Source organism: Prionailurus viverrinus, chromosome D1 (genome assembly GCF_022837055.1).
Source record: "Prionailurus viverrinus isolate Anna chromosome D1, UM_Priviv_1.0, whole genome shotgun sequence".
Classification (NCBI taxonomy): domain Eukaryota; kingdom Metazoa; phylum Chordata; class Mammalia; order Carnivora; family Felidae; genus Prionailurus; species Prionailurus viverrinus.
The window spans coordinates 87,477,010-87,493,281 of NC_062570.1; the positions used below are offsets into that span (position 1 = coordinate 87,477,010).

The 16,272-nt window shown below is 39.4% G+C and overlaps 2 protein-coding genes across 7 annotated transcripts in view; one reads left to right on the top strand and one right to left on the bottom strand.

The window, feature by feature from the left end:
* TCP11L1 (t-complex 11 like 1) overlaps positions 1-5,069 on the top strand; it is a 38,031-nt gene extending 32,962 nt beyond the window's left edge. For 5 of the 6 annotated variants that reach the window (XM_047877016.1, XM_047877019.1, XM_047877017.1 and 2 more), the window contains one exon: positions 664-5,069. In XM_047877016.1, coding sequence (XP_047732972.1) covers positions 664-741 — 78 coding nt within the window. In that variant the 3' untranslated portion in view covers positions 742-5,069. The remainder of the gene's footprint in view (positions 1-663) is intronic. The other variant, XM_047877020.1, reaches the window with a different exon arrangement.
* Positions 5,070-5,489: 420 nt separating this feature from the next.
* The window catches only part of CSTF3 (cleavage stimulation factor subunit 3), a 72,828-nt gene continuing 62,045 nt past the window's right edge, over positions 5,490-16,272 (bottom strand). Inside the window, exons 15-21 of the mRNA XM_047877358.1 lie at positions 15,885-15,987; positions 11,481-11,550; positions 9,914-10,109; positions 7,638-7,791; positions 6,821-6,915; positions 6,619-6,679; positions 5,490-6,206 (exon numbers count right to left, since the gene is read on the bottom strand). Of these exons, the coding sequence (XP_047733314.1) occupies positions 6,004-6,206; positions 6,619-6,679; positions 6,821-6,915; positions 7,638-7,791; positions 9,914-10,109; positions 11,481-11,550; positions 15,885-15,987 (882 nt within the window). The 3' untranslated portion in view covers positions 5,490-6,003. The remainder of the gene's footprint in view (positions 6,207-6,618; positions 6,680-6,820; positions 6,916-7,637; positions 7,792-9,913; positions 10,110-11,480; positions 11,551-15,884; positions 15,988-16,272) is intronic.

Below are 16,272 nucleotides of genomic sequence, written 5' to 3' on the forward strand. Positions count from 1 at the left end.
CCAAGCACTCTTTTAAAGTTGGCTACACGCCCAACATAAGGCTTGAACTCACAACCTCGAGGTTGGGCTTGAACTCACAACCTTGAGATCAGTAGTCCCATGCTCTACGGACTGAGCCACCAGGCACCCTCCCCTACCTCAGCACTCTTTTGCCTGCCTCAGCCTTAGAGTGTTTGGGGTTTTGTCCCTCCTGATCCAAGGATGAAGGAGAGGAGCTTTACCCTGAAATATATGGGGTGGATCAGCACTCCTATAGTCATTCTTCCCAAATCTTAAAAACTCTTTTTGCCTTCTTTTATAGGGGTTAATTGTTTACAAGATTTTTTTCTTTCCCCTAATGTGTTCCTAAATCGACAAAGTTAAGTTTGGACCATTTGAAATCTTGATGCATATATTACAGGGACCTGCACAGACTCTCATGCCCCCTGCTACCTTAGTGTCCACTGGTGGAGTTCTCTAAATGGCAAAGCCAAGAATGACGAAGGCAAAGTTCTGAATCACAATATTCATATTGAGTTGTGTTGTCGCTCTTTGAAGATGAGTGAGCTACTTTCTTCCTGAAATCTCACAGGATTATCACTAAGGGCCAGGAAAATCCATTTAGTTCATTTAGTCACTAAGGAAATGTTTTATTGAGCATCTCCTTGTAATTCCCCCCTACAGCTCTCCCTCCAAGATATGTACCCTTTGGAGGGGAAATTATCCTTCAGAATTGAACCGGTTCTATACAATGCAGTCTGATTGGATTTGACTTGATTTTCTAACAGGTTTGTGGACACAAGCATCTTTTATGAAAGTGCTAAGTTTATTTGGCTGTAGTACTTTACCATGGATAGACTGAGCGCCTTGAGAGTTAGGTCCATTACAGACAGCAAGGCTGTTAGATTTATTTGATGGTCTCATGAATGAATGAATGTCTAGAACAGTAATTGCTACTTTGTCAGCCCTTGGCTGGGTGGGTGGGTGGATGGATTCCCAGTTTAGATGTTTTTTGAAAATCTCATTACTTTTAAAGCAAGCTGTATAATGTGATTGTTCATGTAACCATATAACCCAACTATAAATATACTTCGGTAAGGATGTCTCACTGATTAAATACAGTAGGCAGGTGCGTAAGAGCTTTTTTGTCTGAAGAAAAATTATTAATAAGTCTGATGTACTAGGTGTGTGCACATACGTGTGCCAGTTCTAAATGGATTTTTTAGCAGTTCTGTTTTTGTGGAGGTGCTTGTGTTCATTTCTCCAAAACCTTAAGATTTCTGGGCATAGAGAGGGGCGGCTGCCACCACCTTTCCTGCTGCTGAGTTTCAGGGGGAGTAGGTGTTTGCTGTTGACATCCAGTGACCTTTGGCATGCACCAGTTTGTATGTGCAGAACATTTGTATTTCTTTTAATTTTGAGGCAGGGTGGCAGAGTGGAAAGACTGGGAGCTGTCAGGAAACCAGAGTTGTGACTCCATTTCTGTTAGGTCCTGATTTGCCCCACTTAGTACCTATTTCTGGCACATGTAAAATGAAAGGACTAGACTTGATCTTTAAACTGCTTTCCAATCCTGACCTTCTGTGATCTGTCTTACTTGAGTAACTTAAGTATACTGCAGTAGGATTGTGCACAAAGCTCCTGATTGAGGGGAAGATCTGGGTTGGAGTCCTTCCTCTCTTGCCTTCTTACTGGTTGTGTGATACTGGGCCAGTCATTGTCCCTTGGGCCTCAGCATTTTCATCTGTAGAATGGGAAAATGACTAACCCTTCCTGTGAGGATTAAATGTGATAATGGATATTAGAATGCTTTGGACACGGAAAAGGACTATAAATTGCTTTGTTAACAAAGGAGAGCATATAACCCTCTGCCTGTATTCGACTTTTGGCGCCCAGCCTCCCTGCAGTCAGCACATTCTAGAGGCCTGAGGGAAGGTTCTCCTCCTGGCCCAGACTGATACTTCTGTCATCTCTTCTGTGGTAAAGCTACAGTCTTCCTTTTTCTCCTCTTGCAGCCTCCACCCCGGTAACTTCTCCCCATCCTCTCCTCTGTATTATTTGAACTAAATGAATGCATGAATGAACAAATGAAGGACGGTAGATGATGGGCTGTGAAACTCTTGTTTAAAGGCACGATCTCATTGAAAACATAATCTAAATAAAGAAGCACCATGATGTTTGCAATTGTGTATTTATGTTGGATTTTGTATTCTATAACTATTTTAATGGATAGCTTTTTTTATTCATAATATTCAAAACAACTTAATGGGATGGAGGAGGAGATACTCTAAACCCATTAAGCTCTTTTACTCTGTCAAATGCTCACTGATCCTTTCAGAAATAGCTAGAGCCCTGGGAATCAAGTGCCAGAAACCTCAACAGGCAGAATGTAGTTACATCTGCCTGTGGTGTGGGTTTCTGTTTACACTGACTTCTGAACCTAAGGACCAGAACTAATCTGTAGGCCTGGTTTGAGTTTGAAATCAGATGTGTCTGATTTTATCTCAACTATAAACACTGAGAACCTTTAAGAGCAATTTTTTTTTAATGTTTGAGAGAGTGCAAGTGGGGGAAGGGCAGAGAGAGGGAGAGGCAGAGTCCCAAGCAGGCTCTGTGCTATCAGCGCAGAGCCTGACTCGGGGCTCAATCCTGTGAACTGTGAGATCATGACCTGAGCTGGGCCTCTGCTCAACCCACTGAGCCTCTCAGACACCCCAAGCAACTTCTGACCTAAATACAACCCTGGAATTAAAGAAGCTCCCCCATTTCTGTCTTTTTCATTCATGCCGCCTCTGCTTTCTAAAGTGTGGTCTTCCTTGTGCTCAAAGCAGAACTTTGGTCAGGGCTCAGGGAGGAAAATTTACAAAATGGATGAATTGTTTTTCTTGATTTTTATTCCCAAAGCTTGGTAAGATGGCCCTTTTGTTGAATGTATAAGATTGTACTTAGAACAGGAACATGCTACCTGAGTTTTGTTCCTTGGTATGAATTGTCAGGACTTCTGGGATTTTCACTACATAGAGCTTCGCTTGCTGAGTGTCAGGTAAGAGGACCATCAACATTAATGTAGTTTGCTTTGGGAATTATAAAAAATTTATGAACATGGTAGCTATGTTTTTACTATCCTGTAAATGAACTCTTGGTTTTACTTGCTAAGTATAGGGAAATAGAAGGTTCTAAAACTACCAAATAAATTAATAGTTATTGACCAAGATTGATATGCTGACAAAAGTGTATTTTTTCATTCTTTCCTAATGGTATGATTTGGTTGTTCAGTTTTACATTTACTAGGTAGTTACAGCCTTTTACTTTACTTGGTGTGGCAACAGATAAAACCTCTTGAAATTCAGTGCTAAAGGCTGGGGTTTCACTGATTTTTGTTTAGGAAGGACATAGAAATCCTTACATCTTACCCAGTTCTAGAATTGTCATTGTTATTTTCCCAGTTCTAGAATTGTCTAGAAAATGTCATTGCCTTGATAAAAAGGAAAAATATGGATCTCTTTTGGAAATTTCTTCTGGGTCTAGCAGTATGGATGTATGACAGTTTCTGCACGTGTGGGACTGGCTGTGGCATGAGTGTCTGCACATTAGATTTCCCAGAGTAAGTTCAGCTACTTGTTCAACTGTGTCTACAAAAGGAAATGTCAATACTCAGAATCCTGTTAAAAACTAAAAATCCATATGTATTTACAGCAGAACATTAGAAAATGATTTCTTTTCACAAATAATCCTTTTTATTTTTAAAGATCAGATAACTCTCAGGAGAAAAAAATCTTAGAAATACAGTAGGAATAAATGTAATACACATAATGGCTGCTAGTGGCACTTTTCATCAAGGTAGGGAGGTTGTGTGTGTGTGTGTTTTGTCTTTGTTATGGTGCTAAGACAGTCATTTTTCATGCATTTGTGTAGCTTTGCTTTGCCGTTCATGCAAACATCGTTGCAGATCATCACTGGCATTTGGAGCCATTCTTGTCTTTACAACACTACCCAAAGATAGCACCTCAGGAAAGACCCTGTACCTCTGTACTTTAAAGCCTGCAGTGTATTTGGCATCACTTGTACCTTTCAGATTTGTTGTTGAAAACCATATTTAAAAAACGGCTTAAACACGGCTCTTGAGGACAACAGAATCAGAATTAGAGCCAGCAGGCTTCGAAGATATTTTAGCTTTCATGGGAAAATACAAAAGACACATGCTTGTGATTAATGTGTAAATATTACCTGGCTACGTATACATTTATGTAAGAAAATGATTCCAGGTAACTGTTTTTCTATTATAAGTCAGAGTTTTATAGAAATATTTAAGGCTGATTTTAAAATATTAGCTATTTAATCAGTTTTGAATTTAAATTCTAAATTGGGTGCCCAGTATGTAAGGATTTCTTTATAACTGTAATACTTTTCCTTTTTTTTTTTTTTTTTTTCCTTACTGACTTTTAGCTTTTATTCTGAATCACTGCCCTTAGGCTCAACTAGTTTTCTGTCTAGCAGTTTTTCTTTGTCTTTTTAAGTTTCTATATTTATTTTGAGAGCGTGTGTGAGCGGGGGAAGGGGAAGAGGGAGAAAGAGAATCTTAAGCAAACTCCACGCTCAGTGCAGAGCCCAACACAGGGCTTGATCTCACGATTACAGTATCACAACCTGAGCTGATATCAAGAGTCAGATGCTTAACTGAAAGAGCCACCCAGGCACCCCTGTCTAGTGGTTTTTCTAGAAATGAGTCAGAGGAGGTACTGTTGCTAACAAGGAGTGGAACCTAATTCTTTGGACTTACAATTTAATGCTGTGTGTAGGTCATAAAGAACTTGTTCTTGAGCACTAAGCATTGCTTTTAAGAGAGATGAAAGGTAAAATATCTGCCTCAGATTGGGATAAGTATGTTCATATTTGAGGATTTCTGAAATGTTTAATTTGCCTCCTAACGTTAGATCCCTCATGTCTTCAGTTAGTACTAAGACCAGGAATGGACATGTAGTTATGTATACATATAGTAAATACAAGGTGGCTTTGTATTGTCATCTATTTTTAAATGGTATTGGTTGAATAAGTTGCTACTTTATTATTTATTTATGTTTGTTTGTTTATGAGAGACAGGGCACAAGCAGGGAAGGGGCAGAGAGAGGAGGAGACACAGAATCCAAGCAGGCTCCAGGCTCCGAGCTGTCAGCACAGAGCCCAACGCAGGGTTCGAACTCACGAACCGTGAGATTGTGACCTGAACTGAAGTCAGACGCTTAACCGACTGAGCCACCCAGGTGCCCCATAAGTCTCTATTTTAAATACATTCTTCTTAAAAAAAAATTTGTGAGAAAGAGTGAGCAGGGGAGGGGCAGAGAGAGAGGGGGAGAAGGAATCCATGCTGTCGGCCCAGAGCCTGATGTGTGGCTTGAAGTCACGAACTGTGAGATCATGACCTGAACTGAAACCAAGAGTCGGATACTTAATTGAGCCACCCAGGTGCCCCTTAAATACATTCTGAATGGAGGAAGCAGCGGGAGGCATGACATTTTTGAGATCCTTTTATTTTTTAAAGGATTGTTTTAAAATTTTAAACTACAAAACAGATTCCATACATTCTGCCATAAATAAAAACAAACAATAAGGCAGGACTCTACATAAGCAAACCGAGAACAACTGTTTTCAGAAAATGTGATAAAATGCTTTACAATCATAAGCCATCCAGTTTTTAAAATAAAACTGTTGAAAACTCACAAGTCTTCAAGCGGCACATACAAGACACCCTTGAAGAGGGAACAAAATGTGGTTCTGCCATTTTGTGCTGTTCTCACATTTTTGAAAACCTAATTTTGCTTAGAGCATAGGTCTGTTCTGTATTCTAAATTTCACACAGGTTGGTTTGTTTTTTCTCAAGAACCATATGATAGAGGCACCAATGACAATACAACTTTGTTTCCAAGGACCTTGTAACAAAGCATTGTCTCTTTTAAACATATGACTTAAGAGGCAAAAAGGGAATCCTGGATAAGTTTCCTTTCAGAGGCAGGACTGGAGCCGGCTTCACCGAATTCGCTTCTGCTGCCGCGCTCTGTAAATGTCATGAACAGGAGGGACGACAGCTCCCTTTTCTTCATCTTCGTCTGAATCCTCATTGGGCCTTTTGACGGCCTTGGCGAGTACTGCGTTGCTTTCCACCGGGCCATTGCCCTCAACAGCCAGCTCCGGGGCACCGCCGGTGATGATCCTCACAGCTTCCTCCACAGCTATGCAAACAAAACGCAAAGGACTGTTGGAGGAGCTTTCAGAGTCTGCTCCTGTGAAAGACTGCCCTGCTATTGGACACTTTACAGTTGATTTCATAGCCTACTGTTAGCAGAGCAAGGGAGAGCAGTAGTGATACTACATAATTAAAGACCAAAGCTGCTCTTAAAATTACTTTCAAAAGCCAACTCACAGTGCATGTTCACATGAATAGAAAAGACCCACTTTTTACTCAGTGACATTAGGATATAAACAAGCCTCTCTGTATCAAAGAGGGTTTGGATCGTTTTGAGGGTTCATTGTACTCCTGCAAGATGGCTAGCTGGATTGGGAAACCTCAGTGGCAAAGAATAACCATCTCCTGCCTGGGAGATCACGTGAGTTCGGCTCTAGGGTGGAGCTGTCGTCACTTACTATTTGGTATCTTGCATCTTCGGAAAATCTCCATCAGTTCATCCACTTGTACAAAAGGACCCTGTTGTGACACAAATTTTAATCCCCAATAATCTGATAAGTTAGAATTGTGTTACTTTACATTTCCCGTGAGACAAGAAAAGAAGTACACAGTTTTTATAACCCATAGAGCAAGCATCTGTCAGGAAGACAATAAACAAACCTGGAAGCAGATGGGAGGAGGGAGAAGTTTCATTAAAACGACGGCTGCAGGTGGTACTGGGAATACGCCACCGGGGACCGGGTGTAAGCCTGGTGCTGTGAGAGAAGAAAGGGTGGGAATCAAATAGGATGTAAGAATTTCTATAAACAGCTGAAATAAATCCGTAAGAAGTAATTTATACATAAAGTTCTAGGTCTATGTTGTTTTGTTCTGGACATCTTAAATTGTTTTTAGTGCTTTACGTGTTTGACCAAACTAAAGTGGATGAGACAGAGCAGTCTCAACCCCATGGCCACTGGGAGGCAGAAAAGTTAACAAGTGACTTTGAGTAAGACAACCCGAGGGCTGAGCTTGAGTCAGTTTTTGTCGAAGACCATTTCTAAGCCTCATAAATCAGGTGTTCAGCAATCCTGTTTAAAGTCCATTACTCAACAACATAATTAATCATAAGGGCCTTGTTCACATAGGATCTAGAGGGGCTACTACCCATCAGTAAGTATAAATGATACCAAATAGCATCATGCAGTAAGTTTCCAGTTGTACAGGTAACTTGTATGTCAGCATTTCTGAAGACTGTCTAATGTCACTGCCAAAATGGGTTACTAGAATCTGGATCATTGAGGGTTTTTTTGTTGTTGTTTTTAAAGACATTCTTAACTCTTCTTGCTTCAAAGATTAGAGCCAAGTCACTTGTCATGGTCACCCTGAGTCTAATAATTAACCTACAATGGAAAGGTCACATCACTCCCCCACCCCCACCTCTGGATTTAAATCAACAAACAGAGGTCTCAGTACTGGATCTAAAGTCATGGCTTACGTGCTAAATGTCGTGGCTGAAATGGAATCATCTGCTGAGTGTCTGGTTTAGGGTATTCTGGTTTTCTATCCACTTCATCTTTCAGAACAGGCACTATAGAAGGAGCTACAACTGGGTCTGGAATTATAGCTGCTAGCTTAGCCCGGGAGACATCCTGAAAATGCAGAACAGAAGAATCCTAAACCTGAAAAAGGGACTTAGAGTATAATTGTGCAGTTCTACAGTCTTGAGGATACACTGTGAATCACTGGGTTAAAACCACAGAAAGAGAACCAAGAGGGGTAAGTAAGAATCTGATGGTAAAGACGGTTAAATACTCAATAAGGAATGCTACGCAGGTGTTTCATAACCTCCCCCTAACCCTGGGTAAGAAATCATTAGACTCCATGTTACCAGGTAGGACATTTGTGGGCTAGATACAAGATTTTCTGGGTAGATACTTAAGACTGGGCCAGGTAGAGAGTGGGGTAATTTACAATTTTAGGTATTTTTCTGACTCTTCCCTTCTACTAGAATTGAACAGTATGAATTTAAGTGAAGCTGGGTTAAGTGAAGTCCTGCTTTATGAAAGCTAAAACAGTTATAAGGTTTTGTTAGCAAAATAAAAGATTATCCCCAACCTATTGTTACAGGGGAGAAGAAATATATATGGAGCAGCCACTATTTGTCCAGATGGTTTTAGCCATTTATTCCCTCTTTGATGAGCCCAATAGTAGCCTCTCCATTTTCTAGAAGGGACTGAAGCTCAAAGAAGGTCTGATATTTTCAAGGTCCTATAGCTAAAAAGTAGAGCGAGGATTGGGGGCACAGGCCTCTGACCTCAAACCCACCCACCATCCTCTTTTATAGTTTATCAGCAATGCCCCACCAGGGCTGAGAACAATTCTCTAAGATGGATGAAAAGGAGCAGTGTGGCCACCTAGCAGTGGAGGCCCCATCCCAGAGGAGTTTCTCTGCTACAGGCACTGGCATCAGCCTGCCTGACCACAACCAGAAGAGCCCCTTTTGCCACCCTCAACAGGTAGAAAAGCATTTTGCTTTCTCAACCTTTGTTCAAATGCAGTTGGTGGCAGATCTAAATGAGTAGGCCCACTGGGAATTGCTTTTTCTCTTCCCTTCTCCCATTATATATACACTCTAGTACATTTAATCTTTCTCCCCAAAAATGAAAGAGTAGAAATAGAAATATGAGATGGAGAATTCATATTTAAGAAGTAGTTCTACTTGGAAAGAGTAAGGTCTATTTTCCTTCATTTCCATTTTCATCTTGGTAAAGTTGAAATGGTCTTTGCTAATAACTTCACATAGCGGGGTCTTAAAAGGTCTTTTGCTTTTCATTGAGAAGTACTTAAACTAGAAGTAGAACTCAATCATTCCTGAGCAGTAACCCATAGTTACAGAATAGGGATCTGGGACTGGCACAGAACTGGGGTTTCCATTAATAAAAAGGTCTGAAGTTCATGTATGGGTAATTTTTCTCAAACATTTAAATCTGGTTCAGACACCAGACCAGCAAGACCTGGTGAGGAAATGGAGAATGATAGTCAGGAACATCTTAATGCTGGTTGGCATAAAGGGACCAACCTAAGATTCTGTGGCTATAGCTTCCCTTTGGGTTTCCATCCTGGTCTTTGTTTTCATGACACAGTGGGGGGAAAAATCAAGAAATGATAGAATAATATTTTTCTCAGCCAGGGCTATTACTGATGGAGCTGTATAAACCTTAATATCTTTCCCCCTGACCTGAACAGGTTCAGGGCCAGATTTCTTTTCTTATGACTCAGATGTCTATGAAGAGTTCCATTCCTAGATAAGCTAATTTCCTGAAGAGCCCCCCTGAAGTACTGTTTTGAGATACAAATCTCTGAGGGAACTGTACTGATTTATAAACAAGTAGTGAGGGTTCTTCATTATACCCACAGGAACTACATTTGGTTTAAGAGCTATCAAAACATGTTCATCGTTTTAAGAGCTATTAGAAATTTTCTTCCTTCCACAAAACCTCCATCTGCCCACCGGACAGAAGATACAGGGTATTGACAATGTCACGGGAAGGACGTAAGCATTTGTTAAATCTCATTCTTTTGTTCAGTACTTTTGATACTCAGTGTTTCAAAATCAAGAAAAATCCCTGAACTTTTTTCCTGTTTTCTGGAAAACTATTCTGAAACTAATTTCTATTTCAGAATTTGCTTTAGAGGTATGTGTATCCATGAGCTATTCTAAAACATGGGAAAAGTAGGGACACGACACACATCTTGATCCTAAGTACATACCTTATAACCAAGCGCTTTTAGTTCACTTGCAGAGCAAGGATATAAATCCATGAACTTGTATCTGTCCACCAGCAAAGCTGTTTCTTTGCCTTCATACTCTTCTTTGAATGCTGTAAACCGTCTCTTCTCCACTTTCAGTATACTAGCTAGATCACCGATATTGCTTTCGAAAGCTAGAAATCGGGCCCAGATTTCTCTGTAATAAGTATAATCAGTACTTCATTATTCTGGGTTTGGAACAGGGAGCCCATTTACAAAAAAAGCCTTAAGGTCCCTCCTTCCCTTTTAATTACAAAAAGCTCTTATTAAACTATAGGGCAGTATAACAAATACCTATATATCATCATTAAGATTTAATCGTTAATATTTTGCAGTACTTAATCTTACTTTTGATGAAGTATTTGAAAGTGAATTATAGACATCATAACACTTCGCCCTGCACACTAGTATATTTAAGCCCTTTTTTGAGTTTTTGCTTATTTAGCACATTTTCCTATCCCCTGTGGTAAGAGCACATTTGCCTTAAAGAAGGTAAACTTTAGCAGGGAGAGCTGAAAAAGGAACATACACAGATTTCCAATTTCTCCTGAATAATGTGGCTTTTTGTTTAGTGGCATGAATTATTCTGTAGAATACATTCTTCACTCAATGTATGAATAAAAATATATTCTAAAATCTAATATTGCTGTTTTTTCTTAACAGATTATTTGGGACATATTTTTACCTCAGCACTGTTGTAACAGCCAAAATTAATTCTGAGACTCTACTTAACTGTCACTAAGCCCCTTTGTGCTAAAGTAACATACTGAATGCCTACTACATACCAGGAATAGGGCTATCACGAAAAGTCCACAGTGGTAGACATTATTGTTACTCAATGACATAAGGTTTGGAAAAGTCATGAAATCTGCCCAAGGTGTAATCAAAGGGCTGAGCTGGAATTTGAACCCAAGACTCCAAAGCCTTATTTATACTGTAGCTCTACACCATGTTCCTCTGGTAAAACTGATGATGGAGTCAAAAGCATAAACCAGGGATGTAATATGTCTGGTGTAACTTTTAATATGTAAGAGTCACTGCTCTCAAGTAACGTAAAACTTTCAGAACTTTATTTGTTCATGTTAATTTCTAGAGGCATAGTCAAGTAGGAAGATATATTAAAATAATAAATTGCTAACACATCTCTTAAATATGTAATCAGTAGGCAAACACTTTTTAAAAATCTTAAAAAAGAGGGTGTCTGGGTAGCTCAGTTAAGTGTCTGACTCTTGATTTCAGCTTGGGTCATGATCTCATGTTTTGTGAGATCAAGCCCCGAGTCGGGCTCTGTACTGATAGTGTGGAGTATGCTTGGGAGTCTCTCTCTTCCCCTCCCACTCTCGCACTCTATCAAAAATAAAAATCTTAAACAGGTATGAAAATATTACAGGTAGGCATTTGTAAGTAAGCTTCAAGGGAAAAGGGAAAAATCTCCTGAAATTATACTCAAGAAATGTTCATCCACAGATCACAAATTCAAGTATTAAAGCTGCCATTAGAACCCAACCAAGTTTTCCCAACAGCTTACCCAGACTTCTCTGGAGGAAGGCTTCCAGATGTTAAAACACGTTCAAACAAAACTCGTGTATTATTGTCCTCTAGGATATTAAAAAAGATATTAAATATTAAAACTGTTTTATAATCAACAGTGTATTTGCACATGCATGATCTCCTATAATTCTCATAAAAGTCCTATGCAGAAAGGTAACCATTACCCCAATGTTTATAGATGGGTTAACCTGGGGTTCAAAAGGATTGAGTTGATCTGGCTCACTATTACTGAATAACAGCTGTAACTGGAAGCCAGGTCTTTTTACCTGTAGTTCACCCCTCCTTCTGTATATACTGCAGTTATAATGTCTAATGATTTATAACAGTATGATATCTAAATGAGGTATCCCACTGGCCTTTTAAAAATAACAAAAATTAGGGGTGCCTGGGTGGCTCAGTCAGTTAAGCATCAGGCTCTTGGTTTTGGCTCAGGTCATCATCCCACAGCTGTAGGGTTGAGACCCATGTCAGGCTCTGAGCTGACAGCATGGAGACTGCTTGGGATTCTCTCTCTCTGTCCCTCCTCCACTCATGCTCACGTGCTCTCTTGCTCACTCTAAGTAAATAAACTTAAAAAAAATTTTTTTAAATAAAAATAACTTACGTATGTGCTGACATTGTGTCAGACTACTGATATTTTTTAAGTACGTGGACTGTGATGGGTGGCACACTCAAATTTATATACTGTTGATTTTCTTATTTTGCAGTACCAGGACTGCTCTCTACATAACTACTTTAAATTCTTATATAGGTACAATTAAAACTGAAGTCTTGGGAGGTCCTCTGTAGCTGGAAGCAGGAAAATAACACTTCTTAAGGGATATATTAAAATTTAAGAATTCAGGGGCACCTGGGTGGCTCAGTTGGTCAGGTCATGATCTCACAGTTTGTGGGTTCAAGCCCCGCGTCGGGCTCTGTGCTGACAGCTCAGGGCCTGGAGCCTGCTTCAGATTCTGTGTCTCCCTCCCTCTCTGCCTGCCCCTGCTCATGTGTTCTCTCTCTTAAAATAAACATTTCAAAAAAAATTTTTTAAGGAATTTTTTTAAAGAATTCAGCAGTAAATTTACTAACAATCAATGAATTTTATATTTAAAACAGGTACACTTATGGTATATAAACTATACCTCAATAAAGTTGTTTAAAAAAAATCCAGCAGTGTTAGTTTTTATTGACTCTAGGTAGTTATTCAGTTTTTACTACATGACCGTATGCAAACTAAAACCAAGAGATTAAAATATTTTATTCTTTTCACTTTAATCCAAGCTTTGCTCCAGACACTTTCTACCATTCCACATAAGTTTCCCACTGCTTTTCATGCTGTGTTCTCTACCGGCAAGAATGCATTTTCCTACATCTTTTCCTGGCTAACTATGTTCATCCTTTAAGACCCATCTCATGTTGCCTCTAGAATGCCACTGTCCAACAGAAATACAATGCAAGCTAACATAAGTATTTTAAATTTTCTGCTAGCCCCATTTAAAAGAGTAAAAACAGGTGAAATTAATTTTAATATATTTTACTTAACCCAATATATCTAAATTATTTTAGCATGTAATTAATATGAAAAATTAAGATATCTTACTTTTTTTTTCTTTTTTTGGTACTGAGTCTTTGAAATCTGGTATGTATTTTATTTTATTTTTTATTTATTTATTTTAACGTTTTATTTATTTATTTTTGAGACAGGGAGAGACAGAGGATGAACAGGGGAGGGTCAGAGAGAGGGAGACACAGAATCTGAAACAGGCTCCAGGCTCTGAGCGGTCAGCACAGAGCCCGACATGGGGCTGGAACTCACGGACCGAGAGATCATGACCTGAGCTGAAGTCGGCCGCTTAACCGACTGAACCACCCAGGCGCCCCTGGTATGTATTTTACACTCACACCACATCTCATTTTGGCCTAGCCACATTCCTTTTTTTTTTTTAATGAATTGTTTTATTTATTTATTTATTTACTTATTATGTTTGAGACAGAGACAGAGTGTGAGCAGAGGAAGAACAGAGAGGGAGGGAGACACAGAATCTGAAACAGGCTCCAGGCTCTGAGCTGTCAGCACAGAGCCCCATGCGGGGCTTGAGCTCACAAACTGCGAGATCATGACCTGAGCTGAAGTCCAGCACTGACCCGACTGAGCCACCCACATGCCCCTGGCCTTAGTCATATTTTGAGTGCTCAATAATCAGTAGTCTAGTGGCTGCTATAACTGCACAGCACAGCTCCAGAACTTAAATTGTACTTTCTTCTCTGTGCTCCCAAAGTGCTGTACTTCATTCAGGGCTCTATTATAGCAGAACATTTTTTTATGATTGCCACTATCATCATAACTAGTTCACATTTACAGTATACACACCACATTCCACGTAGAGGTCAACCACATGCAAAAACCCATTTAATCCCCATTTAATCCTCTCAACAATCCTACAAGAGGCACTCTTATTATGACTGGTCTGCAGATGAGAAATTGGAAACCAGATTTACACCTAACCCAAGAACTAATGCTACAATTAAACACCAGACATTGATACAGTTATGTTTACACATTGGATTCCCCCATGAGAATGCTCTGATAGGAATAGAGTCCTAGGCACCTTTGTATTCCTGGACTCTAGTAACCAGAAGGTCCTGAAGGTACTGAATAGATGATGAATAGACGGATGGATGGACGGATGGATGAACAAATGAATGAACTATGTAAAACACTGATGTTGGAAGACAATGCTGATATCAGATATCGGCATTTAAAAAATTTTTTTAATGTTTGTTTATTTTTCAGAGGGCGACAGAGTGCAAGTACGGGAAGGATAAAGAGAGGGGGAGACACAGGATCTGAGGCAGGCTCCAGACTCTGAGCTGTCAGCACAGCTCGAACTCACGAGAGCGGTGAGATAATGACCTGAGCCAAAGTTGGATGCTTAACGAACTGAGCCACCCAGGCGCCCGGCATCCACATTTTTAGAATAACATATATATACTAGTAGTTAGTTATTCTATTTTTTAAAGTTATATTTATTTTGAGATAGAGGGTGTGCACAAATTGGGAAGGGGCAGAGACAGAGGGAGAGAGAGAATCCCAAGTAGGCTCTGTTCTGTCAGCATAGAGCCAGGGCAGGGCTTGAACTCACTAATGGTTGAGATCATGACCTGAGCTGAAATCAAGAATTGGATGCTTAACTGAGCTACCCAGGTGCCCCTACTAGTAGGTATTCTAAAAAAATCAAAATAGTTTGCAATTGGTGAGGAACATTAATTCTATATGAGAAAATTAATTTTTAATTAAATGCTCCATGTCTCATTTTCTGGAGTTCAGTCCTTTTCCAGAGTGTAGAATCACTAAGCTAAAATATAAAATCATTCTTAAGTTTTATTCCTCTCTACTTATATAAAGAATGTTATCTGTATTTTTCTAAAATATCATTCAAAGCATTGATATATACCTGTGATATCTAACTCATTTACATGACACATAATTGTATATTTCTTTATTAGACCAATTTCTATACCAGATCACTGCTGGTCAAGAAATTACATACCCTGGACTGTGGGTAACTAGATCAAATGAGACATCTACATGTACCTGAATCCCCTAGCTCAGTGCCTGGTATAAGGTCGATCTCAGTAAAGGGTGGCTACTATTATTAATACAACAGGACAGGGAAATAAAGATGGGAATAAACCTAATGTTTCTTTTTGAAATCTCTTCCCCAGTAAGCTGTAAGCAGTTCACTTTACTACTTTGTCATTTTTGAGTTTTGGTGGCTAGAGATTTGTTTTGTATTCCTCCACCCCCACCCAGGAAACAAGAGATGATTTGCCCAGAGTCGTTGGAGATGACCGTAAATAACTGTGTCTCCCAAGTCTGAATTTGAGGCTTTATCCTATTACTGATGTGACTTCACTGATGACGTATTAAAGATCATTCTGTAGAGTCAAAAGGCACTTACCATTACTCAAATACAAATTCACGGTTGATAGGCAACAGATATTTCTTGAGTGCTTATTAAGTGCCTGGTTCTGGTATGATGACAGAATTGTAATACATTTGAGAAAGAAAGAAACCCATTTTCAGAGAATGATATTGATGGTTTAATATTACATAGCCAGGGGTACCCCTGCATGGCTCAGTCGGTTAAGCATCAGACTCTTGATTTTGACTTAGGTCATGATGTCGCGGGTTTGTGCAATCAAGCCCCGTGTCGGACTCTGCACTGGTAGTGTGGAGCCTGCTTGAGATTCTCATTCTCCCTCTCTCTCTCTCTCTCCCTTTCTCTCTCTCTCTCTCCCCCTCTCTGCCCCTCCCCCACTCACACTCATGCTCTCTCAAAATAAATAAATAAATTTTAAAAATTGCATAACCATTATAGATCTAGAATTGACTTACCATTGAGGTGAGAAAGATAGTCAATATAGGCCAACACATATTCTGGAATGTCTCCATATTTCTTTAGACCCAGTTCAAAAATTTTAAAGGCAACAGATTTGTCCTAGAAGTAGAGAGGAATGTACTGATTTCCATAAAATGTCAGAAAAGATACTCAAAAGAATATTAAAACTACAACACCTAAACAAGTTACATTAAATATTAAAGTGGAAACTAAAATCATATTAAGTAAAAATTGCTGAGCTGAAAAAAACCAAGGGGCTTAAATAAGGTATAAATAAGCAGGCAGTGGGGATTTGGATGATGTTTCATATAATTTTACACAGATATACTTGGACTTCCTTTATGATATGGAGGAATTAAAACTTAATGACAGGGGGTGCCTGGG